This window comes from Oncorhynchus clarkii, chromosome 7 (assembly GCF_045791955.1).
Source record: "Oncorhynchus clarkii lewisi isolate Uvic-CL-2024 chromosome 7, UVic_Ocla_1.0, whole genome shotgun sequence".
Lineage (NCBI taxonomy): Eukaryota > Metazoa > Chordata > Actinopteri > Salmoniformes > Salmonidae > Oncorhynchus > Oncorhynchus clarkii.
This window is the reverse complement of record NC_092153.1, coordinates 2911082-2935408: the sequence shown is the minus strand read 5'-3', so window position 1 is coordinate 2935408 and position 24327 is coordinate 2911082. Positions and strand designations below refer to the sequence as shown.

At 47.1% G+C, this 24327-nt stretch overlaps 1 protein-coding gene across 4 annotated transcripts; it reads right to left on the bottom strand.

The window, feature by feature from the left end:
• Window positions 1-561: 561 nt before the first annotated feature.
• On the bottom strand, window positions 562-18826 carry LOC139412728 (uncharacterized). 4 transcript variants are annotated; one of them, XM_071159401.1, is made up of 8 exons: window positions 17917-18826; window positions 14014-14178; window positions 13609-13734; window positions 8844-8984; window positions 8552-8679; window positions 7426-7558; window positions 7045-7210; window positions 562-3149 (listed from the first exon to the last, which is right to left on the bottom strand). In XM_071159401.1, the coding sequence occupies exons 1-8, from the start codon at window positions 18128-18130 to the stop codon at window positions 992-994; spliced, it is 3231 nt and encodes a 1076-aa protein (XP_071015502.1). In that variant the 5' UTR covers window positions 18131-18826; the 3' UTR covers window positions 562-991. The 4 variants fall into 4 exon arrangements, 3 of the variants coding, with proteins under 3 accessions (XP_071015502.1, XP_071015503.1, XP_071015501.1); XM_071159402.1 differs by lacking the exon at window positions 17917-18826 and adding an exon at window positions 14560-14687; XR_011634721.1 differs by lacking the exon at window positions 562-3149 and adding an exon at window positions 6193-6799 and having other exon boundaries at window positions 6937-7210; window positions 17917-18822.
• Between the last annotated feature and the right edge of the window lie 5501 nt (window positions 18827-24327).

Here is a 24327-nt window from a genome sequence, read left to right as displayed (position 1 = left end):
ATCAATACAAGTGCACATCGTCCATTTCTTAGCATAAAAATAGTGTGTTTAGGGCTGTTTTTCCAACTGTCAGTGAAAGGCGACTGGTGTGAATAGTATGAGATAAGTGGGTTATTTCCCCAGGTTATAGTCTATGTCTGTAGCCAAAACACTGGCAGTGAGGGCACATTTACCGTGTTGTGGTCGTAGAACATCTAGCTGGCACACAAACAACCTGTGTGGGTGTATCTGTCACCTTGGAACATTCCAGAAAAAAATGAACCCTCTGGGGGTCAACATTTGAACAAAGATTATCTTGTAAAACTTCATTGATACATGTCGCGGGCAAATATGTCCCTGATCTCTGAGATTATTCTAATGACATTAAATTAAATGTATGGTGCCTTAGTTCCGGTTTACTTGTGATAACGACCATAGTCACGAGCCCTTAGGGAGAGTATAGACACGCCAAGGTCAGTAGAGCTAACTCAAACCGGCTAATGAATGAAAAGTTGATTAGAAGGGAACAGTAAAACTGTTTCAGATTGATCACAACGTCAACAATACAATAACTACAAGATAAGGGATTGAGTTTCTTTAATCTGATAAAGAGCAGAGGTTCGTTTGACTCGGTTGTCATAGCTACAGTTTAAGTCCTGATATTATTGCTTCACATTGTTTTCCACGAAAATCCCATTCTAAAGATTAGGCTTAGCTTAGTCAATGTTTAACACCGCTGTTCTGTTTGTCTTTCCACTGTTACAGTACGGACGACGCACACACACACACGCTACTCTACTTGGAGCATTACACAGCTTCTGAGTAATCACCACACGTAGAGCGTAGGCTGCTTCCTGCAACCCCACGGCTTTCAGAGGACAGCAACACATGGGATAGCTAGCATAACCTTGAAGGTGTATCGTGTTTCACTGTGAGGAGAGAGAAAGTTCAGAAGGCTTTTATCCTTCACAGACGGACGCATCACTGAAGTCAGAGTGAGTGGACGAGGGACTTAGAAATGAAAGGTATCTGTGAATCGGATGATTCTGGGTTTATGAATCAGTTTCGCAGAAGGGTCGCCGTAGTTTAGCGTCCTGTACTTTGGTCTCTCCTGCTTTTCTGTCTGTAGTCTTTCTGGCTCTGCAACATTCGAACCACGCATAGTGATGACATCATCTTTGTGTGACATCAAAGCGCTACCCTGTCCCTCCCCCTCCTGACATGTCACCTCCCCCTCCCCACTTTGCAGTGCCGTGGGGGCATTTACTTCCTGTTTAGCTTCATGTGGGCGGTGCTCCTGGTTGGACGTTGTGGGCGCTGATGGCTGGAAGCAAAGGTCAAGATCAGGGGTTGTGGGGACAGAGGTCATGACATCAGGGGTCGTAGATTCAGAAGGTGGGGGTGAGAGGCTGGCGTTATGGGCCTCGCCCAGTTCTGATGGTTCTGATTCTGAGCCGTGGGCCCTCCTAGGGATGGGGTATCTGGGCTGGCCTCTCTGGGTGGACCGGGGTTGGGGTGGATCCATGTACTGTTTTCTCCAGGGGTAGGAGAGATGTGAGCCTTCCAGGGTCCTGGTTTTGGACCCTAACCCTGAGTATTTCTGTGCTGGTGGATCCACAGAGGAAGCTAGTGCCCACACAGGAGGACAAGGGAGCAGTGTTGCCAGGTACCCAGACTGCAAGGCCTCTTCCTCAGGTATCCCTACCTGGATTGCTGGGGGAGACCACTGGACCACTGCAGCAGAGCAGAGCAGCTCTACCTGTACATAGCTGAGCTCCTGACCTAAGACCTGTACCTTTAATTCCTTATCTGAAACCTGTGCCTTGACCTCCTGACCTGTAACCTGTGCCTTGAGCTCCTGACCTGAAACTTCAACTTCACTGTCTTGATCAGGATCCTGATTTTCCTGATGTGAAGCCTGTACCACCACTTCCTGACCCACTGAAGCCTGTACCACCACTTCCTGACCCACTGAGGCCTTAACTTCAATGTTTTCACTCTGAACCTTTAGCTCCTTGTTAAATTCTGAACCATGGCCTTCTCGTCTTTGACCTGAGCTAACAATCTTTTCTTGGTTCGTACCCAGAATCTCTACTTGTTGGTTCGTACCCAGAGTCTCTACCTGTTGATTAGCACCCCAAACTTCTACCTCCTTAATTGAATCCTGAATCTGACCTTCAGCTTCTTGATCTGAACCTGAAGCCCTTATCTGCTTATTGACTACAGAGTGACCTTTCACCTTCTGATTCCAGTTCCTCCCTTTTCTGTGTTGAGGTGAATCCTTCAGACCAGCTACTGTCTTCTCTGATCCTCTATCTCCTTCCTGCACCCCAGAGGGGTTCTCTTTCCTCTGCTGTCCCCAGCCTTTACTCTTAACCTGTTGCTTCACTGAACTCTGACCTTTGACAGGTTGACCTGGTTGACCTAAGCACTGTTGTACCTCTTCTTCCTGACGACTCACTAATTCGTTGACACGTCCAGATGAGCTGGTACCAGGAGAGGAGCTTTTCTTCTGGCAACTCACGTCACTTCCCCGGTACACCGTCGCCATGGTTTCAAACTTGTCCATTATGGCAGACAGTAGCTGCCCCTTGCCGGTCGGTCGGGGTCTTTTCGACGCTCCTCCCCCCTGTGTGGCCCCTCCCCTCTCTTTCTGCGTTGCTGCGACAAACCTGGCCAGCACATCCTTAACAGTGTTTCCCTTTCTCACTCCACGTCCTGTTTTGGGAATGCAGCCCTCAACCTGTCCACTAGGGGTCTCTCTGCCATGGCTCTGGCTCCCACAGCCTCCCCCTCCACCCCCTCTGGAGGACAGTGCCAGGGCCCCCACCTCCCGGCGGTGAGTGAGCGGAGGGTTGGGGGTGTTCCTCAGGAACTTGGCCTGGAGAAGCTGGAAGGAGGTGAGGCGTCTTGAGATGTCGCTCCCTGCTGGTCGACCTCCACACCTGCTGAACTGGGGCACCTCCAACCCCACACTGACCTCCAGCCCTAACCTCTCAGGGGGCCTCGCGGTGGGGCTCCGGCCGGGCAGGTCCTGGGTTAAGTAGTGGAGCAGGCTCTCCAGAACCCCTCTGAGCTCCGGGCGGGTCGTCCGGTCCCAAACCAGCCTCCTCAGGGTTCTGGTGTCCACAATGAGGCCTGATGGCCCTGCATTCGCTGCTCTCTCTGCTCTGTAGGGAAACATAAGGGCCTAGCTTTGTTCTCAGGACAGAACAGGGAACATAGAAATAGAATCTAGATTGTATTTCTGTGACGGAAACATCCTGTGATAGGGCTTACTAACCTTGACCATCTCTGTACTATAACAACCTCTACCATCTCTGTACTACTATAACCTCTACCATCTTTGTACTATAACCTCTACCATCTCTGTACTACTATAACCTCTACCATCTTTGTACTATAACCTCTACCATCTCTGTACTATAACCTCTACCATCTCTGTACTACTATAACCTCTACCATCTCTGTACTACTATAACCTCTACCATCTTTGTACTATAACCTCTACCATCTCTGTACTACTATAACCTCTACCATCTTTGTACTATAACCTCTACCATCTCTGTACTATAACCTCTACCATCTCTGTACTACTATAACCTCTACCATCTCTGTACTACTATAACCTCTACCATCTTTGTACTATAACCTCTACCATCTCTGTACTATAACCTCTACCCTCTCTGTACTACTATAACCTCTACCATCTTTGTACTATAACCCCTATCATCTTTGTACTATAACCTCTACCATCTCTGTACTATAACCTCTGCCATCTATGTACTATAACCTCTACCATCTCTGTACTACTATAACCTCTACCCTCTCTGTACTACTATAACCTCTACCATCTCTGTACTATAACCTCTACCATCTCTGTACTATAACCTCTACCATCTCTATACTATAACCTCTACCATCTCTATACTATAACCTCTACCATCTCTGTACTATAACCTCTACCATCTCTGTACTATAACCTCTACCATCTCTGTACTATAACCTCTACCATCTCTGTACTATAACCTCTACCATCTCTATACTATAACCTCTACCATCTCTATACTATAACCTCTACCATCTCTGTACTATAACATCTACCATCTCTGTACTACTATAACCTGTACCATCTCTGTACTACTATAACCTCTATCATCTCTGTACTACTATAACCTCTACCATCTCTGTACTATAACCTCTACCATCTCTGTACTATAACCTCTACCATCTCTGTACTATAATCTCAACCATCTCTGTACTAAAACCTCTATCATCTCTGTACTATTACCTCTACCATCTCTGTACTATAACAACCTCTATCATCTCTGTACTACTATAACCTCTACCATCTCTGTACTATAACATCTACCATCTCTGTACTATAACATCTACCATCTCTGTACTATAACCTCAACCATCTCTGTACTACTATAACCTCTACCCTCTCTGTACTACTATAACCTCTACCATCTCTGTACTACTATAACCTCTACCATCTCTGTACTATAACCTCTACCATCTCTGTACTATAACCTCTACCATCTCTGTACTATAACATCTACCATCTCTGTACTATTACCTCTACCATCTCTGTACTATAACAACCTCTATCATCTCTGTACTACTATAACCTCTACCATCTCTGTACTATAACATCTACCATCTCTGTACTACTATAACCTCAATCATCTATGTACTACTATAACCTCTACCACCTCTGTACTACTATAACCTCTACCATCTCTGTACTACTATAACCTCTATCATCTCTGTACTACTATAACCTCTACCATCTTTGTACTATAACCTCTACCATCTCTGTACTACTATAACCTCTACCATCTTTGTACTATAACCTCTACCATCTCTGTACTACTATAACCTCTACGATCTTTGTACTATAACCTCTACCATCTCTGTACTACTATAACCTCTACCCTCTCTGTACTATAACCTCTACCATGGACAATGAATTCTTTATACATGACAGAATATTCATTCCTTGTTCAGTACATTAGCTGCAGCATCAGATTTAGAGATGATTTAGAGTTCCAGTGAGTGTTCTAGCAGTGTAGAATTGATCTGTAGCAGGGACTGTTTAGTTGATGTGTAACAGGGACTGTTTAGTTGATGTGTAACAGGGACTGTTTAGTTGATCTATAACAGGTTGATCTGTAGCAGGGACTGTTTAGTTGATGTGTAACAGGGACTGTTTAGTTGATGTGTAACAGGGACTGTTTAGTTGATCTATAACAGGGACTGTTTAGTTGATGTGTAACAGGGACTGTTTAGTTGATGTGTAACAGGGACTGTTTAGTTGATGTGTAACAGGGACTGTTTAGTTGATCTATAACAGGGACTGTTTAGTTGATGTGTAACAGGGACTGTTTAGTTGATGTGTAACAGGGACTGTTTAGTTGATCTATAATAGGTTGATGTGTAACAGGGACTGTTTAGTTGATGTGTAACAGGGACTGTGTAGTTGATGTGTAACAGGGACTGTTTAGTTGATCTATAACAGGTTGATCTGTAGCAGGGACTGTTTAGTTGATGTGTAACAGGGACTGTTTAGTTGATGTGTAACAGGGACTGTTTAGTTGATGTGTAACAGGGACTGTTTAGTTGATGTGTAACAGGGACTGTGTAGTTGATGTGTAACAGGGACTGTTTAGTTGATCTATAACAGGTTGATCTGTAGCAGGGACTGTTTAGTTGATGTGTAACAGGGACTGTTTAGTTGATGTGTAACAGGGACTGTTTAGTTGATGTGTAACAGGGACTGTTTAGTTGATGTGTAACAGGGACTGTTTAGTTGATCTATAACAGGTTGATCTATAACAGGGACTGTGTAGTTGATGTGTAACAGGGACTGTTTAGTTGATCTATAACAGGGAGGTGGGGGTAAGTAGAGAAGAGAGAGAAACAGACTATTGCATCGTTTCCTAGGAACGGTGGAATGGTGGTTTCTAGGGTCCTGGTACAGTGAGGTGGCTATGTCCCAATCATCTCTCCTTCCTCCCAGAGTGCACTTGTTCACTTCCCTTCACTGATTTGAAAGGAAATGACTGGTATAAGAAATATGGTGGTGGAGTGCACACTTCAGCAGAAAGGAGATATTATTGGGACACGTCACCGGTGTTAGTTAGGATTGACCTCTGACCTCGACAGCATTATAAAGACAGTAGCAAAGAGAGACGCGGACCTCAGAGGTAATATATAGATATTCACTTTAATCTGATAATAACACGATTATTATCATGACACTCGTGGTGAATTCACAGCTGACAAAAATAAACCAAAACATGAGACGAGTGCAAATAACAGACTAAGAGTGGATCCCAAATAGCACTACCTTTGACCTGGGCACATAGGGTTCGGGTCAAAAGTAGTGCACTATATAGGGAACATATACAATATGGGGGGGGGCAGACTAATAACAAGCCTGTCAGTTTAAACCACATTTACACAGGACCGTCTTCTTTGTCTCCAATTAAACCCAGGACTGGTGTGTGTACAGTAGGTAGGGATGTTAGTGGATCCACGTTCATCTATAGATGAGAACACCTGGGGCCTCTGGAATCTATGGAATTGTTACATCACAGATCCGGTTTCGGAGTTCCAATGCTGATTCTGATTCAGTTCCACATGAATGACTTTAGTTTTTTTTTTAGAAACAAAACACTTCATGGAACAGGAAAGGGAATGGAACCATTCCAGAGACCCCAGCAGGAGCAGTTGAGAGAGGGAGACAGAGAGGAGGGTACAGGCCGGGCTAGGGGGGCTCTAGTGCTGTGGGATAGGTAGGTAGCAGAGGAGGCTGGTAGGAGGATATATAGAAGGACAGGCTCATTGTAATGGCTGGAATGGAATAAATGGAACCGTGTCAAGCATATGTATTCCCCTTTATCCATTACGATGAGCCGTCTTCCTATAGCTCCTCCCACCAGCCTCCACTTGGTAGATAGGTAGGTGAGCAGCCAGTAGCCAGCCATGGTGGAGTCATTCATGTGTAGTTCCTATGTCGGCCAGAAGAGGGCGGTGTGGGCAGGGTGGTGGTGTTACTTCTCTGTGCTCCTCTCTGCGGAGGCTGCCTTGTACAGTTCGGCTCCGAGCTCCTCCAGCCGCGTGCGTCGGTCCACATCCTGGTGCAGCCCTTCAGGGACCTGGGACAGGCCGAACAGGAGACCGTACAGACAGCCTGCTATCAGCCCTGTGGCACTGCTCTCCCCTGAGGGACACAATGACTAGGTCAGAGAAGTTACTAATGGCAAGGACACACAACATACACACACAAATAAATATACAAACACAACAAGAACACACACACACACTTACCAACACAACTCTTATATAAACTACTTACACAGACAACAAACCAATGCACGCACACACACACACACACACACACACACACACACACACACACACACACACACAGCCCACCTCCGTGGAACATGGCGCGGCGGCAGAGCTGGGTCCAGTCAGAGCCTGAGGCCAGGAGAGCATCGTAGGCTATCATGGGAGCATCATGACCCCTCCGTCCAGCCCGGCCCTCTGAGCTCCAGCGCTTATACACCTGTAGAGAGGAGAACACACCCGAGTTAAATACTTCTACACCTGTAGAGAGGAGAACACACCTGAGTTAAATACTTCTACACCTGGAGAGAGGAGAACACACCTGAGTTAAATACTTCTACACCTGTAGAGAGGAGAACACACCCGAGTTAAATACTTCTACACCTGTAGAGAGGAGAACACACCTGAGTTAAATACTTCTACACCTGTAGAGAGGAGAACACACCTGAGTTAAATACTTCTACACCTGGAGAGAGGAGAACACACCTGAGTTAAATACTTCTACATCTGTAGAGAGGAGAACACACCTGAGTTAAATACTTCTACACCTGTAGAGAGGAGAACACACCTGAGTTAAATACTTCTACACCTGTAGAGAGGAGAACACACCTGACTTAAATACTTCTACACCTGTAGAGAGGAGAACACACCTGAGTTAAATACTTCTACACCTGTAGAGAGGAGAACACACCTGAGTTAAATACTTCTACACCTGTAGAGAGGAGAACACACCTGAGTTAAATACTTCTACACCTGTAGAGAGGAGAACACACCTGAGTTAAATACTTCTACACCTGTAGAGAGGAGAACACACCTGAGTTAAATACTTCTACACCTGGAGAGAGGAGAACACACCTGAGTTAAATACTTCTACATCTGTAGAGAGGAGAACACACCTGAGTTAAATACTTCTACACCTGTAGAGAGGAGAACACACCTGAGTTAAATACTTCTACACCTGTAGAGAGGAGAACACACCTGAGTTAAATACTTCTACATCTGTAGAGAGGAGAACACACCCGAGTTAAATACTTCTACACCTGTAGAGAGGAGAACACACCTGAGTTAAATACTTCTACACCTGTAGAGAGGAGAACACACCTGAGTTAAATACTTCTACACCTGTAGAGAGGAGAACACACCTGAGTTAAATACATCTGTTAAATATCTTTAAATATCCAGTTTGCCAGGTAGAATGGAACCAATGGATGACCTTGTCTGTCTCCTCAGCGTTGTAGGTGTCAGGAAACAGGGGCTTGTTCTGCTCCTCCTCCTCCACGCCTCTCTCCTCCAGGTAGAACTGCCACTTAGCCTCGAAGTAGAACCACTTCTCCTGGTACTCTGCAGTGGACACAACATAAACCACCATTTAATCACACACACACACACACACACACACACACACACACACACACACACACACACACACACACACAGTCTATTTTTCACACACAGTCACACACACACAGTCACACACACACACACACAGTCACACACACACACACCTGCCATGTGGCGTATGGTCTTCTTACAGTACTCCTCGGCCTTGGGGATGACCTTCATGAGGTCGCGACCCCAGGTCACCAGCGGTTTGCCCTGCACCGCGTACGATGCAAACAGAGCCGTGGTCAGAGAGCCCAGGAAACCTGTTGGAATCAGCCAGGTCACTGTTATGTCATTATAGATGGTAAACCCAGGAAACCTGTTGGAATCAGCCAGGTCACTGTCATGTCATTATAGATGGTAATACCAGGAAACCTGTTGGAATCAGCCAGGTCACTGTTATGTCATTATAGATGGTAATACCAGGAAACCTGTTGGAATCAGCCAGGTCACTATCATGTCATAATAGATGGTAAACCCAGGAAACCTGTTGGAATCAGCCAGGTCACTATCATGTCATTATAGATGGTAAACCCAGGAAACCTGTTGGAATCAGCCAGGTCACTGTCATGTCATTATAGATGGTAATACCAGGAAACCTGTTGGAATCAGCCAGGTCACTGTCATGTCATTATAGATGGTAATACCAGGAAACCTGTTGGAATCAGCCAGGTCACTATCATGTCATTATAGATGGTAAACCCAGGAAACCTGTTGGAATCAGCCAGGTCACTATCATGTCATTATAGATGGTAAACCCAGGAAACCTGTTGGAATCAGCCAGGTCACTGTTATGTCATTATAGATGGTAATACCAGGAAACCCAGGAAACCTGTTGGAATCAGCCAGGTCACTGTCATGTCATTATAGATGGTAAACCCAGGAAACCTGTTGGAATCAGCCAGGTCACTATCATGTCATTATAGATGGTAAACCCAGGAAACCTGTTGGAATCAGCCAGGTCACTATCATGTCATTATAGATGGTAAACCCAGGAAACCTGTTGGAATCAGCCAGGTCACTGTTATGTCATTATAGATGGTAATACCAGGAAACCCAGGAAACCTGTTGGAATCAGCCAGGTCACTGTCATGTCATTATAGATGGTAAACCCAGGAAACCTGTTGGAATCAGCCAGGTCACTATCATGTCATTATAGATGGTAAACCCAGGAAACCTGTTGGAATCAGCCAGGTCACTATCATGTCATTATAGATGGTAAACCCAGGAAACCTGTTGGAATCAGCCAGGTCACTGTTATGTCATTATAGATGGTAAACCCAGGAAACCTGTTGGAATCAGCCAGGTCACTGTCATGTCATTATAGATGGTAAACCCAGGAAACCTGTTGGAATCAGCCAGGTCACTATCATGTCATTATAGATGGTAAACCCAGGAAACCTGCTCCCAGACCTGTTGGAATCAGCCAGGTCACTGTCATGTCATTATAGATGGTAATACCAGGAAACCTGTTGGAATCAGCCAGGTCACTGTCATGTCATTATAGATGGTAAACCCAGGAAACCTGTTGGAATCAGCCAGGTCACTATCTTGTCATTATAGATGGTAAACCCAGGAAACCTGTTGGAATCAGCCAGGTCACTATCATGTCATTATAGATGGTAAACCCAGGAAACCTGTTGGAATCAGCCAGGTCACTATCATGTCATTATAGATGGTAAACCCAGGAAACCTGTTGGAATCAGCCAGGTCACTATCATGTCATTATAGATGGTAAACCCAGGAAACCTGTTGGAATCAGCCAGGTCACTGTCATGTCATTATAGATGGTAAACCCAGGAAACCTGTTGGAATCAGCCAGGTCACTGTCATGTCATTATAGATGGTAAACCCAGGAAACCTGTTGGAATCAGCCAGGTCACTGTCATGTCATTATAGATGGTAAACCCAGGAAACCTGTTGGAATCAGCCAGGTCACTATCATGTCATTATAGATGGTAAACCCAGGAAACCTGTTGGAATCAGCCAGGTCACTATCATGTCATTATAGATGGTAAACCCAGGAAACCTGTTGGAATCAGCCAGGTCACTATCATGTCATTATAGATGGTAAACCCAGGAAACCTGTTGGAATCAGCCAGGTCACTGTCATGTCATTATAGATGGTAAACCCAGGAAACCTGTTGGAATCAGCCAGGTCACTGTCATGTCATTATAGATGGTAAACCCAGGAAACCTGTTGGAATCAGCCAGGTCACTATCATGTCATTATAGATGGTAAACCCAGGAAACCTGTTGGAATCAGCCAGGTCACTATCATGTCATTATAGATGGTAAACCCAGGAAACCTGTTGGAATCAGCCAGGTCACTATCATGTCATTATAGATGGTAAACCCAGGAAACCTGTTGGAATCAGCCAGGTCACTATCATGTCATTATAGATGGTAATCCCAGGAAACCTGTTGGAATCAGCCAGGTCACTATCATGTCATTATAGATGGTAAACCCAGGAAACCTGTTGGAATCAGCCAGGTCACTATCATGTCATTATAGATGGTAAACCCAGGAAACCTGTTGGAATCAGCCAGGTCACTGTTATGTCATTATAGATGGTAAACCCAGGAAACCTGTTGGAATCAGCCAGGTCACTATCATGTCATTATAGATGGTAAACCCAGGAAACCTGTTGGAATCAGCCAGGTCACTGTCATGTCATTATAGATGGTAAACCCAGGAAACCTGTTGGAATCAGCCAGGTCACTATCATGTCATTATAGATGGTAAACCCAGGAAACCTGTTGGAATCAGTCAGGTCACTATCATGTCATTATAGATGGTAAACCCAGGAAACCTGTTGGAATCAGCCAGGTCACTGTTATGTCATTATAGATGGTAAACCCAGGAAACCTGTTGGAATCAGCCAGGTCACTGTCATGTCATTATAGATGGTAAACCCAGGAAACCTGTTGGAATCAGCCAGGTCACTATCATGTCATTATAGATGGTAATACCAGATAAACCCAGTGAACCTGCTCCCAGACCTGTTGGAATCAGCCAGGTCACTATCATGTCATTATAGATGGTAATACCAGATAAACCCAGTGAACCTGCTCCCAGACCTGTTGGAATCAGCCAGGTCACTATCATGTCATTATAGATGGTAATACCAGATAAACCCAGTGAACCTGCTCCCAGACCTGTTGGAATCAGCCAGGTCACTATCATGTCATTATAGATGGTAATACCAGATAAACCCAGTGAACCTGCTCCCAGACCTGTTGGAATCAGCCAGGTCACTATCATGTCATTATAGATGGTAATACCAGATAAACCCAGTGAACCTGCTCCCAGACCTGTTGGAATCAGCCAGGTCACTATCATGTCATTATAGATGGTAATACCAGATAAACCCAGTGAACCTGCTCCCAGACCTGTTGGAATCAGCCAGGTCACTATCATGTCATTATAGATGGTAATACCAGATAAACCCAGTGAACCTGCTCCCAGACCTGTTGCTGTTGTCTGGCCTATAGGAGTTGGTAAGACACGAACCTCGTCCCCAGGCTAATCACTAGAGCAAGACAGCACAAACAGATGTGGGACCAGGCTAGTTAAATAGCAGGCTAAACTATAATGTCTAGCCTATGGTACCTGTAGGGTGGTTGTGGGTCATGGTACCTGTAGGGTGGTTGTGGGTCATGGCGTATGGTCCTGTAGGGTGGTTGTGGGTCATGGTGTATGGTAACTGTAGGGTGGTTGTGGGTCATGGTACCTGTAGGGTGGTTGTGGGTCATGGTATATGGTACCTGTAGGGTGGTTGTGGATCATGGTGTATGGTACCTGTAGGGTGGTTGTGGGTCATGGTACCTGTAGGGTGGTTGTGGGTCATGGTGTATGGTACCTGTAGGGTGGTTGTGGGTCATGGTACCTGTAGGGTGGTTGTGGGTCATGGTGTATGGTACCTGTAGGGTGGTTGTGGGTCATGGTATATGGTACCTGTAGGGTGGTTGTGGGTCATGGTGTATGGTACCTGTAGGGTGGTTGTGGGTCATGGTATATGGTACCTGTAGGGTGGTTGTGGGTCATGGTATATGGTACCTGTAGGGTGGTTGTGGGTCATGGTACCTGTAGGGTGGTTGTGGGTCATGGTACCTGTAGGGTGGTTGTGGGTCATGGTACCTGTATGGTGGTTGTGGGTCATGGTATATGGTACCTGTAGGGTGGTTGTGGGTCATGGTACCTGTAGGGTGGTTGTGGGTCATGGTGTATGGTACCTGTAGGGTGGTTGTGGGTCATGGTGTATGGTACCTGTAGGGTGGTTGTGGGTCATGGTATATGGTACCTGTAGGGTGGTTGTGGGTCATGGTGTATGGTACCTGTAGGGTGGTTGTGGGTCATGGTACCTGTAGGGTGGTTGTGGGTCATGGTACCTGTAGGGTGGTTGTGGGTCATGGTACCTGTAGGGTGGTTGTGGGTCATGGTGTATGGTACCTGTAGGGTGGTTGTGGGTCATGGTACCTGTAGGGTGGTTGTGGGTCATGGTGTATGGTACCTGTAGGGTGGTTGTGGGTCATGGTACCTGTAGGGTGGTTGTGGGTCATGGTATATGGTACCTGTAGGGTGGTTGTGGGTCATGGTGTATGGTACCTGTAGGGTGGTTGTGGGTCATGGTACCTGTAGGGTGGTTGTGGGTCATGGTATATGGTACCTGTAGGGTGGTTGTGGGTCATGGTCTATGGTAACTGTAGGGTGGTTGTGGGTCATGGTATATGGTACCTGTAGGGTGGTTGTGGGTCATGGTGTTTGGTACCTGTAGGGTGGTTGTGGGTCATGGTACCTGTAGGGTGGTTGTGGGTCATGGTACCTGTAGGGTGGTTGTGGGTCATGGTGTATGGTACCTGTAGGGTGGTTGTGGGTCATGGTACCTGTAGGGTGGTTGTGGGTCATGCGCCCCGTCTCAATGCTGACCTCCACTAGGTTGTCTAGCCTCTCAGGCTGCCAGTACTTCATCCCCACACACATGGCCTTGGTGGCTGCTCCAAACCCAGAACCTGGAGAGAACCCGTCAGAACAACGACCACATGGAGAGAAACCGTCAGAACAATGACCACATGGTGAGAACCCGTCAGAACAATGACCACATGGAGAGAACCCGTCAGAACAATGACCACATGGAGAGAACCCACCAGAACATTGACCACATGGAGAGAACCCACCAGAACATTGACCACATGGAGAGACAAAGAGAGAGACTGCACATGTGCACGTTGAACTCAACACTACTAAACCATGTCACCATCAGACCTCACACATCTGTTGTGACCTCTGACCTTTCTCATTGAAGGGCGTGTGCCAGGCAAGCAGGAAGTTGTTGGGTTTGAGGTGAGCACATTCCTCCACGGTGGCTGGGTCAGGAGGGCGACCCTGGAGAGACACCATGGCCTCAACATACACCCTGACCAGCTCCCTGTAGAGGTCCTCCAAACACCAGTAGTCTGGAACAACACAGAACACATCACCGTTTACACACAGCATAGTTAACACACCACAGTTTACACACAGCATAGTTAACACACCACAGTTTACACACAGCGTAGTTAACACACCACAGTTTACACACAGCATAGTTACCACACCACAGTTTACACACAGCGTAGTTAACACACCACAGTTTACACACAGCATAGTTAACACACCACAGTTTACACACAGCGTAGTTAACGCACCACAGTTTACACACAGCATAGTTACCGCACCACAGTTTACACACAGCATAGTTACCGCACCACAGTTTACACACAGCATAGTTAACACACCACAGTTTACACACAGCATAGTTAACACACCACAGTTTACACACAGCATAGTTAACACACCACAGCTTACACAACAGCACAGTAAACAACTGCAAATCGATCAGTCTGGAAGCTTGTCATTAAATACACTTGCAAAGGGCCAACTATGCTGCACACTGTGAAAAGTTAACATACATTCTCTCTCTCACACACACACACACACACACACATACATAGGTTGGGAGTCAGACACTGTCTGTCCGTGGGGGCTGTGGCATGTTTGCCGTACCAGCCAGATGAGAGTCTATGTTTAGATGTTCAGCCTGCTGTGCTTAGATTATACCATGTGATCTGCTGGGGGGGGCTCCACACGTGTGAGTCATGGGTTTGTGCATATGCTTTTGTGTGTGTCATTTGTGTGGTGTGTGTGTGTGTCATTGTCACCTCTGATTCAGGAGCAGAGGGCTTTGGGCTCAGGGACTCAGGATACACACCCAGGACAGGGAGGAACCAGACAGGTGTCAGGGAGAGAGGGGTGGGCCCAGACGGGTGTCAGGGAGACTTATCAAGGAGGGGTTTGATGTTGTGTACCTGTTGCTGTTTGACCTATGCTCAGTTACACATCCGGTTTGATATTCACAAAGCATCTCAAAGTAAGAGCACTGGTCTAGGACCATTTCTCCATGTTAGGTCATAATGAATGAGATAACATGGACAGATAACATCCTTCTCTGGGATGCTTTAAAAATACATGCCCAGAATCACTGTTTTCATGATACGTAGGCCGGCCTTAGCTGTAATAGAGGCCTATACTTGCGTGGGCCAAGAGATACATTGACAGCCCCCTCTTCTCTCTGTCCCCTGTGGTATATGGATCAGGGACAGTGTGTATTAAGCATTTCAGAGTAGGAGTGCTGATCTAGGATAATTTCCTATCTGTCCATTCATTATAATCTAACAAGAAACATGGATACCACATCAGTACTCCTACTCTCAGATGTTTAATGAATATGGACCTTGATCAGAGTTTATAACCTAGGCCTTTACCTGCGTGGGCCAAGACTAGATAAACTGAAATCTTCCTCCTCCTCTCCCCTCCTCCTCCTCTCCTCTCCTCTCCTCCCTCCTCCTGTCCTCCTCTCCTCTCCTCCCTCCTCCTCTCCCCCCTCTCCTCTCCTCCCTCCTCCTGTCCTCCCTCCTCATCCTCCTCCTCTCCTCCCTCATCCTCTCCCCCCTCTCCTCTCCTTCTGTCCACCCTCCTACTCTCCTCCCTCCTCCTCTCCCCCCTCTCCTCTCCTCCTGTCCTCCCTCCTCCTCTCCTCCCTCCTCCTGTCCTCCTCCCCTCTCTTCCTCTCCCCTCCTCCCATCACCCTCCTCCTCTCCCCTCCTCTCCTCCCTCATCCTCTCCCCCCTCTCCTCCCTCCTCCTCTCCTCCCACCTCTCCTCCCTCCTCCTGTCCTCCTCCCCTCCCCCTCCTCCTCTCCTCTCTTCCTCTCCCCTCCTTCCTCCTGTCCTCCCTCCTCCTTTCCCTTCCTCCTCTCCTCTCCTCTCCTCTCCTCCCTCTCCTCTCCCCCTCCCTCCTCCTGTCCTCCCTCCTCCTCCTCTCCCTTCCTCCTCCTCCCTCTCCTCTCTCCTCCTCTCTTCCTCTCCCTTCCCCTCTTCTCCCCTCCACTCCTCCCCTCTCCTCCTCTCCCCTCCCCACCTCCTCCTCTCCTCTCCTCTCTATGATCTGTGCTATAGATCAGATCTGTATTGTTTGCTTCCAGCCCCTGTCAGTGTCAGTGATTCATGGTGGTTTTCTGGCCTGACTTGGAGTCCCAAATTACACCCTATTCCTTATATAGTACACTACATTTAACCAGAGTCTTATGGAGTGTGAGCCTGGTCTAAAGTAGTGCACTACATAGGGAATAGGGTGCCATTTGGGACACATCCCAGGCTGGGTTGTTGGAATGCGGCTAAGCAGTAGGCTTATCCGTAAGTCTGTCATCTCTCTACAGGAGCACTGCTGGCTTTGAACACAATCCACCGGCCAAATACCATACAGGATCCCCAAGGGGGAGAGCCACTGTGATGCGATGAGACCTGGTCCCTCTGTTGTCCTCCTCTCTGCCCGAGGACAGGCTCATGTTCTCCTCCCTAGTTCTATTTTGGACTCATCTGATCTGGCAGCTCCAGACGTCCAGGCCAGCGGTCGGTAGGTGACATGTGTGTTGTCCCATCAGGCTGTCCACCTATAGAACTCCAGCCTGGTCCCAGATCTGTTCCTGTTGTCTTGCTAACTCCCAGTTGTGTAAAGTACTTCAAGTAAAAAATACTTGAAAGTACTACTTAAGTAGTTTGTACTTTAATTGACTATTTATATTTTTGACAACTTTTACATCACTACATTCCTAAAGGAAATTATTAACTTTTTACGTCTTACATTTTGAATGCTTAGCAGGACAGAAAAATGGTCTAATTCACACACATCCCTACTGCCTCTGATATTTTAGCAAATACATTTATTTTTGAAACTGAAGTATATTTAAAACCAAATACTTTTAGACTTTTACTCAAGTAGTATTTTACTGGGTGACTTTCACTTTTACTTGAGTCATTTTATATTAAGGTAACTTTACTTTTACCTAAGTGTGACAGTTTGGTACTTTTTCCACCACTATTAACTCCTCTGGTCTTGCTAATTCCATTGCCATGACCATAGGAGTTGGCAAGACAGCACAAACAGATCTGGGGACCAGGCTAGCCTCCTCTGATGAAGAGATGAAGAGTAGATGTGATGACATGTGAAGGTGTTTGGGATTACGGCCTGCGCTGAGTCATTTCTGACTGCTATAGGGATTATGGTGTCGGCCAGGCATTGTCCGGAAAAAATATGTCCCATTGAGTGATTAGGAGTTTCCACAGACTGCTATTCTCGTCTCTCTGTAAAATCAGACTGGACAGGTATGTGTGTGTGTGTGTGTGAGATTGAGGAGATAGGAGGTTTAGGTGGGTGAAGCGAGTGAATGTGTCAGTGTGAATGAGAGAAACACCAAACTACTGGTGCTCTCACTGTCTCTGAGAGCTCTGCAATGCATGGCAATCATTCTATTGCTATTCTATTTTAGTTCCCTTTACTCGTTTCCTTTACTAGGCTTACACAGTATCATAGAAGGTCATGAAGTGATAATATCGTTGGAACCAATGAGGAAGTACTATTGATTGGTCAATGTTACTATTTAGTTAGTATACATCCCTTCTCGCATGGTCAACTAGCACCAACCCTCCATGTCCCCTAACCCTCCAGGTCCCCTAACCCTCCATGTCCCCTAACCCTCCATGTCCCCTAACCCTCCATGTCTCCTAACCCTCCAGGTCCCCTAACCCTCCATGTCCCCTAACCCCCATCTACCCATCCACCCTCCTCTAACCTCCGTGGGTATGTCCTGTCCTCACCTGTGATGAGGGCCTCAGCGGTGGTCATGTGCATCAGGGCTCCGTCGCTGAGGGGCCAATTGTCAGGGTCCAGTTTCAGAGCCCCAAGGCCCCCCAGAGAGGCCAGCTCTTCCTGGATCTGTGTCCCAGAGGGGCAGCTCTCCCAGCGGCCCTTACGGTAGCCCAGGGCGTCCCCCACCCCCGCTAGGACCATCCCAGCCTGGAACTTCTCCATGAGGGTTCGGGTTCAGATGCCCACCAACCCGGACTAAAGCAAAGGATGGGCTGTAATGTAGGTTTCAATAGGAAGATCGACCGACTGACGCAGCTAGAGAACACAGGCTCCAGGAGGACAGTCTCTCTACAGGTTAGAGAGAACACAGGCTCCAGGTAGACAGTCTCTCTACAGGTTAGAGAGAACACAGGCTCCAGGTAGACAGTCTCTCTACAGGTTATAGATGACACAGGCTCTAGGTAGACAGAGTCTCTCTACAGGTTATAGACAACACAGGCTCCAGGTAGACAGAGTCTCTCAGAAGCAGTCTGACTCCTAAGACACTATAGTCCTCTTCTAGAAGCCTGAGATAGTGTTCCTCTGGTTAAACAGACAGAGCTTCTAGAAGCCTGAGATAGTGTTCCTCTGGTTAAACAGACAGAGCTTCTAGAAGTCTGAGATAGTGCTCCTCTGGTTAAACAGACAGAGCTTCTAGAAGCCTGAGATAGTGTTCCTCTGGTTAAACAGACAGAGCTTCTAGAAGCCTGAGATAGTGTTCCTCTGGTTAAACAGACAGAGCTTCTCCTCAGCCTGCTGGCAAACAAAAACAGCCCACTGTCCGTCTGGTCCACCTAGAAGGCTCTCTGACGCCGTCACACGCTGTGTTGCTCGCTGGTCTGGTAATCTAATGGTGTGTCCTTCCTAAACTGGATGGGGACGTGCCGTGGTTGGATCTCTCTTTTTAACTGTGAACGGTAGCAGTCCAGTTCAGTCCCACCCCCATAGCTCTGAGCTCATCTATCAGCCTAATCACCAGTCACTCTCTCTCACTCAGTCTAACACACATCTTTATCAGCAGCCTCTGAGTGTAGAGGCACTGGGCTGTGATCAGGTGTCTCCTAAAAAGGCAATACCCTTGTCCCCAGAACTCCAGGGCTACTGCCAGGGCTGGAGGGTTAGAGGGCTGGAGGAAGGGAGGATAGGAGGGTTAGAGGGCTGGGGGGTTAGAGGGCTGGAGGGTTAGAGGTCTGGAGGGTTAGAGGGCTGGAGGGTTAGAGGGCTGGGGGGTTAGAGGGCTGGGGGGTTAGAGGGCTGGGGGGTTAGAGGGCTGGGGGGTTAGAGGGCTGGGGGTTAGAGGGCTGGGGGGTTAGAGGGCTGGAGGAAGGGAGGATAGGAGGGTTAGAGGGCTGGAGGGTTAGAGGGCTGGAGGGTTAGAGGGCTAGAGGGCTAGAGGGCTGGGGGGTTAGAGGGCTGGAGGGTTAGAGGGCTGGAGGGTTAGAGGGCTGGAGGGTTAGAGGGCTGGGGGGGTTAGAAGGATGGAGGGTTAGAGGGATGGAGGGTTAGAGGGCTGGAGGGTTAGAGGGCTGGAGGGTTAGAGGGCTGGAGGGTTAGAGGGCTGGAGGGTTAGAGGGCTGGAGGGTTAGAGGGCAGGAGGGTTAGAGGGCTGGAGGGTTAGAGGGCTGGAGGGTTAGAGGGCTGGAGGGTTAGAGGGCTGGAGGGTTAGAGGGCTGGAGGGTTAGAGGGCTGGAGGGTTAGAGGGCTGGGGGGTTAGAGGGCTGGGGGGTTAGAGGGCTGAGGGGTTAGAGGGCTGGGGGGTTAGAGGGCTGGGGGGTTAGAGGGCTGGGGGGTTAGAGGGCTGGAGGGTTAGAGGGCTGGGGGGTTAGAGGGCTGGAGGATTAGAGGGCTGGAGGGTTAGAGGGCTGGAGGGTTAGAGGGCTGGGGGGTTAGAGGGCTGGGGGGTTAGAGGGCTGGGGGGTTAGAGGGCTGGGGGGTTAGAGGGCTGGAGGGTTAGAGGGCTGGAGGGTTAGAGGGCTGGAGGGTTAGAGGGCTGGAGGGCTGGAGGGTTAGAGGGCTGGAGGGTTAGAGGGCTGGGGGGTTAGAGGGCTGGAGGGTTAGAGGGCTGGAGGGTTAGAGGGCTGGGGGAAGGGAGGATAGGAGGGTTAGAGGGCTGGGGGGTTAGAGGGCTGGAGGGTTAGAGGGCTGGAGGGTTAGAGGGCTGGGGGGTTAGAGGGCTGGGGGGTTAGAGGGCTGGAGGAAGGGAGGATAGGAGGGTTAGAGGGCTGGGGGGTTAGAGGGCTGGAGGGTTAGAGGGCTGGAGGGTTAGAGGGCTGGAGGGTTAGAGGGCTGGGGGGTTAGAGGGCTGGGGGGTTAGAGGGCTGGGGGGTTAGAGGGCTGGGGGGTTAGAGGGTTAGAGGGCCGGAGGGTTAGAGGGCTGGAGGGTTAGAGGGCTGGAGGGTTAGAGGGCTGGGGGTTAGAGGGCTGGGGGGTTACAGGACTGGGGGGTTAGAGGACTGGGGGGTTAGAGGACTGGGGGGTTAGAGGACTGGGGGGTTAGAGGGTTAGAGGACTGGCTCTGTGTCAGATGGACCAGTAGGTCTAGTGTTGAGACCCCTTCCTTCCTTCCCTCCCTCCCCATTGGGGAAGGATAAGACTGGTGTGTTAATCAGCCCCCTTCCCTTGTTACCCCTCATCACCTCTAAACCCTCTCTCATTCTCACCAACAACAAACCAACCCCCCTCTGCCTCAACCCCTCCCTCACAACCCCCCCCCCCCCCCTCCCTCATCCTTAACCTTTGCACCTAAACTGTCCCCAAAAGCGTCCCACCCTCTCATTCTCAACGGCGCTGCCCGTGCGCTCACAGACGCCATAATGGGACAGAGATAACGTTGTGACCTCTTAACATCTCTGTGTTTTGGGGCACATTCTCTGTGATGCACTAATCTTTACGAAACTTTCAACAGAACAGATGGATCCAAAGTCTCGTTCCATGTTTTTTGTTAAAAACAACATGCTTTATTGACGGGGGACCTTCCGATGCCAAAACAAAGTCACGCAGAACGTCTCCGTTGCAGAACGATGACACGTGTTTTAAATGCTTTTTCTTCCCTCTCAGTGGAAATAATACTGAATATGAGTAAAGCTCAGACAGTCAACACATTGGACACTCTCTCAGCGCGTACCGTAGAGTAGGAGGTTCAGAGGACATCTCTCTCTCTCTCTTCCATAGTCTCTGTCTTCTCCTGTCGATACACGTCAACACTGAACAGAATGTTTTCATTACCCCCCCCCCCCAGAAATGTGAGTGCAATTGTCTAAGAACATGTGGCATAACAAGTGTAACTTAAAACATACCTCCCAAACAGCACCCTATTCCCTACATAGTGCACAACGTTAAGGTGCCATTTGGGAGTCAGACGAGGCGCAGTCCAAAATCTCAGGAACATTTCCAGAGAATGAAGCAGAACTCCTGTTACCTGCTGCGTCAGAGGACGTCTGTTACTGAGATGTTCCGTGTGTGTGTGTGTGTGTGTATGAAGTAGCTAGTAGACGTGTCTCAGTCTGGTCTGATAATGTACTATAACCACACAGAGTGTGTGTGTGTGTGTGTGTAGTAGACGTGTCTCAGTCTGGTCTGATGATGTACTATAACCACACAGAGTGTGTGTGTGTGTGTGTGTGTGTGTGTTTGTGTGTGTGTGTGTGTTTGTGTAGTAGACGTGTCTCAGTCTGGTCTGATGATGTACTATAACCACACAGAGTGTGTGTGTGTGTGTGTGTGTGTGTGTGTAGTAGACGTGTCTCAGTCTGGTCTGATGATGTACTATAACCACACAGAGTGTGTGTGTGTGTGTGTGTGTGTGTGTGTAGTAGACGTGTCTCAGTCTGGTCTGATGATGTACTGTAACATTCACTTCACTGGCCTGGCTAGCAGTAACCCATGACGACCAACCAAAACAACACAAACAACTGAAAGGGTTTAAAAACAAAGAACTGGGTGTTGACAAGCATTTCACTGCACCTGCAATAACATCAGCTAAACACCTGTATGTGACCAATAACATTAGACTAGATCTGTAGACTGAATACGATTCATAGATTCAACTATGAACTATATACAGTGTTGTAGACTGAATACGATTCATAGATTCAACTATGAACTATATACAGTGTTGTAGACTGAATTCGATTCATAGATTCAACTACATACAGTGTTGTAGACTGAATATGATTCATAGATTCAACTATGAACTATATACAGTGTTGTAGACTGAATACGATTCATAGATTCAACTATGAACTATATACAGTGTTGTAGACTGAATATGATTCATAGATTCAACTATGAACTATATACAGTGTTGTAGACTGAATATGATTCATAGATTCAACTATGAACTATATACAGTGTTGTAGACTGAATACGATTCATAGATTCAACTATGAACTATATAGTGTTGTAGACTGAATATGATTCATATATTCAACTATGAACTATATACAGTGTTGTAGACTGAATACAATTCATAGATTCAACTACATACAGTGTTGCAGACTGAATATGATTCATAGATTAAACTATGAACTATATAGTGTTGTAGACTGAATATGATTCATAGATTCAACTATGAACAATATACAGTGTTGTAGACTGAATATGATTCATAGATTCAACTATGAACAATATACAGTGTTGTAGACTGAATATGATTCATAGATTCAACTATGAACTATATAGTGTTGTAGACTGAATATGATTCATAGATTCAACTATGAACAATATACAGTGTTGTAGACTGAATATGATTCAACTATGAACTATATACAGTGTTGTAGACTGAATATGATTCATAGATTCAACTATATACAGTGTTGTAGACTGAATACGATTCATAGATTCAACTATGAACTACATACAGAGTTGTAGACTGAATACGATTCATAGACTCAACTTCCTGTGCGTTGCTTGTGAAAATAAAATAACTGCCAGACCAACAGTCAAGGTCTCTGGTGATGTGAACAGTTACACCCCAAACAAACGAACTCAAATCAAACAGAAAGCTTGGAGACATGGCGCATCCCAAATGGGCAAACCTGTTCCCTATATAGTGCACTACTTTTTTACCAGTACTATACAGGGAATAGGGTACAGTTTGGGACACGAACTAGAAATCTGTGGACCTCGTACGTATTTCAAATACTCCTTCCTCTCTCTCACGATTATAAATGTCATCGAGTCTTCTTTATAATTGTATCGTATTCATTATTCTAAAATGGTATATCTATACATGAATCCTATGGTCACAGTCTGTTCCAACTGAAGCCATAGTATTTCTGCTGGTGTTGAGCTTTAAAGCATGCTGCTCTGTCGGTCGGTCCGGTTCTATCTGAATACCCAAAGTGGATCTGAACTGGGCCTGTATTCCTAAAGCGTCTCAGAGTAGGTCCTCTCTGGTCCTCTCACTCACTATGATCTAAAAGGCTAACCTGTCCCAGGTCAGCACTAGGATCTGGTCCTCTCTCTAGTATTCATTATGATCTAAAAGGCTAAACTGATCCCAGGTCAGCACTAGGATCTGGTCCTCTCACTCACTATGATCTAAAAGGCTAACCTGATCCCAGATCAGCACTAGGATCTGGTCCCCTCTAGTATTCATTATTATCTAAAAGGCTAACCTGATCCCACATCAGCACTAGGATCTGGTCCTCTCTCTAGTATTCATTATGATCTAAAAGGCTAAACTGATCTCAGGTCAGCATTAGGATCTGGTCCTCTCTAGTATTCATGATTATCTAAAAGGCTAAACTGATCCCAGGTCAGCACTAGGATCTGGTCCCCTCTAGTATTCATTATTATCTAAAAGGCTAAACTGATCCCAGGTCAGCACTCCTACTCTCAGACGCCTTGTGGATATAGACCCTGAACCTCACACATATTAACAACAAAACTGCCCCAACTTTTACACTTCAGATTGAAATGGAAGCAGAACATTACACCGACGTTGGATTGGATGAGAACATTGGATGACGACCACACCCCTCACCTCTGATTCGATGAGAAGAAACTCAATGATAATAATAATAAAAAGTTGTTGTTGTTGTTGTTGTTCCTCCGTCCAGCCGCTTAACGCTCAACCAGAAACACATGCAGAACCTCCTAGTTCATCCACCACAGGCCGGCAGAGAGGACACGTCTTACTACTGTGGGTTCAGACCACAGGAGGTTGGTGGCACCTTAATTGGGGAGGACAGGTTCGTGGTAATGACTGGATCTGAATCCGTGGAATGGTATCAAATACAATCAAACACGTGGTTTCCATGGTTTCCAGGTGTTTGATGCCGTTCCATTGACTCCGTTCCAGCCATTGTTATGAGCCGTCCTCCTCTCAGCAGCCTCCACTGGATCAAATATCACACCATTCTGTCTGTCTGCTGCAG

Bases quoted from the DNA above. Each gene is read 5' to 3' on its own strand.
- LOC139412728 (XM_071159400.1), bottom strand. From the start codon at position 14,548: ATGCTGTGTGTAAACTGTGGTGTGTTAACTATGCTGTGTGTAAACTGT. The intron at 8,985-13,608 runs GTACCATGACCC...TGATTCCAACAG, and splicing joins GACCCACAACCACCCTACAG to GTTTCCTGGGCTCTCTGACC. The intron at 3,150-7,044 runs GTAACACCACCA...GTTTCCCTACAG, and splicing joins GCAGAGAGGAGCACAGAGAA to AGCAGAGAGAGCAGCGAATG.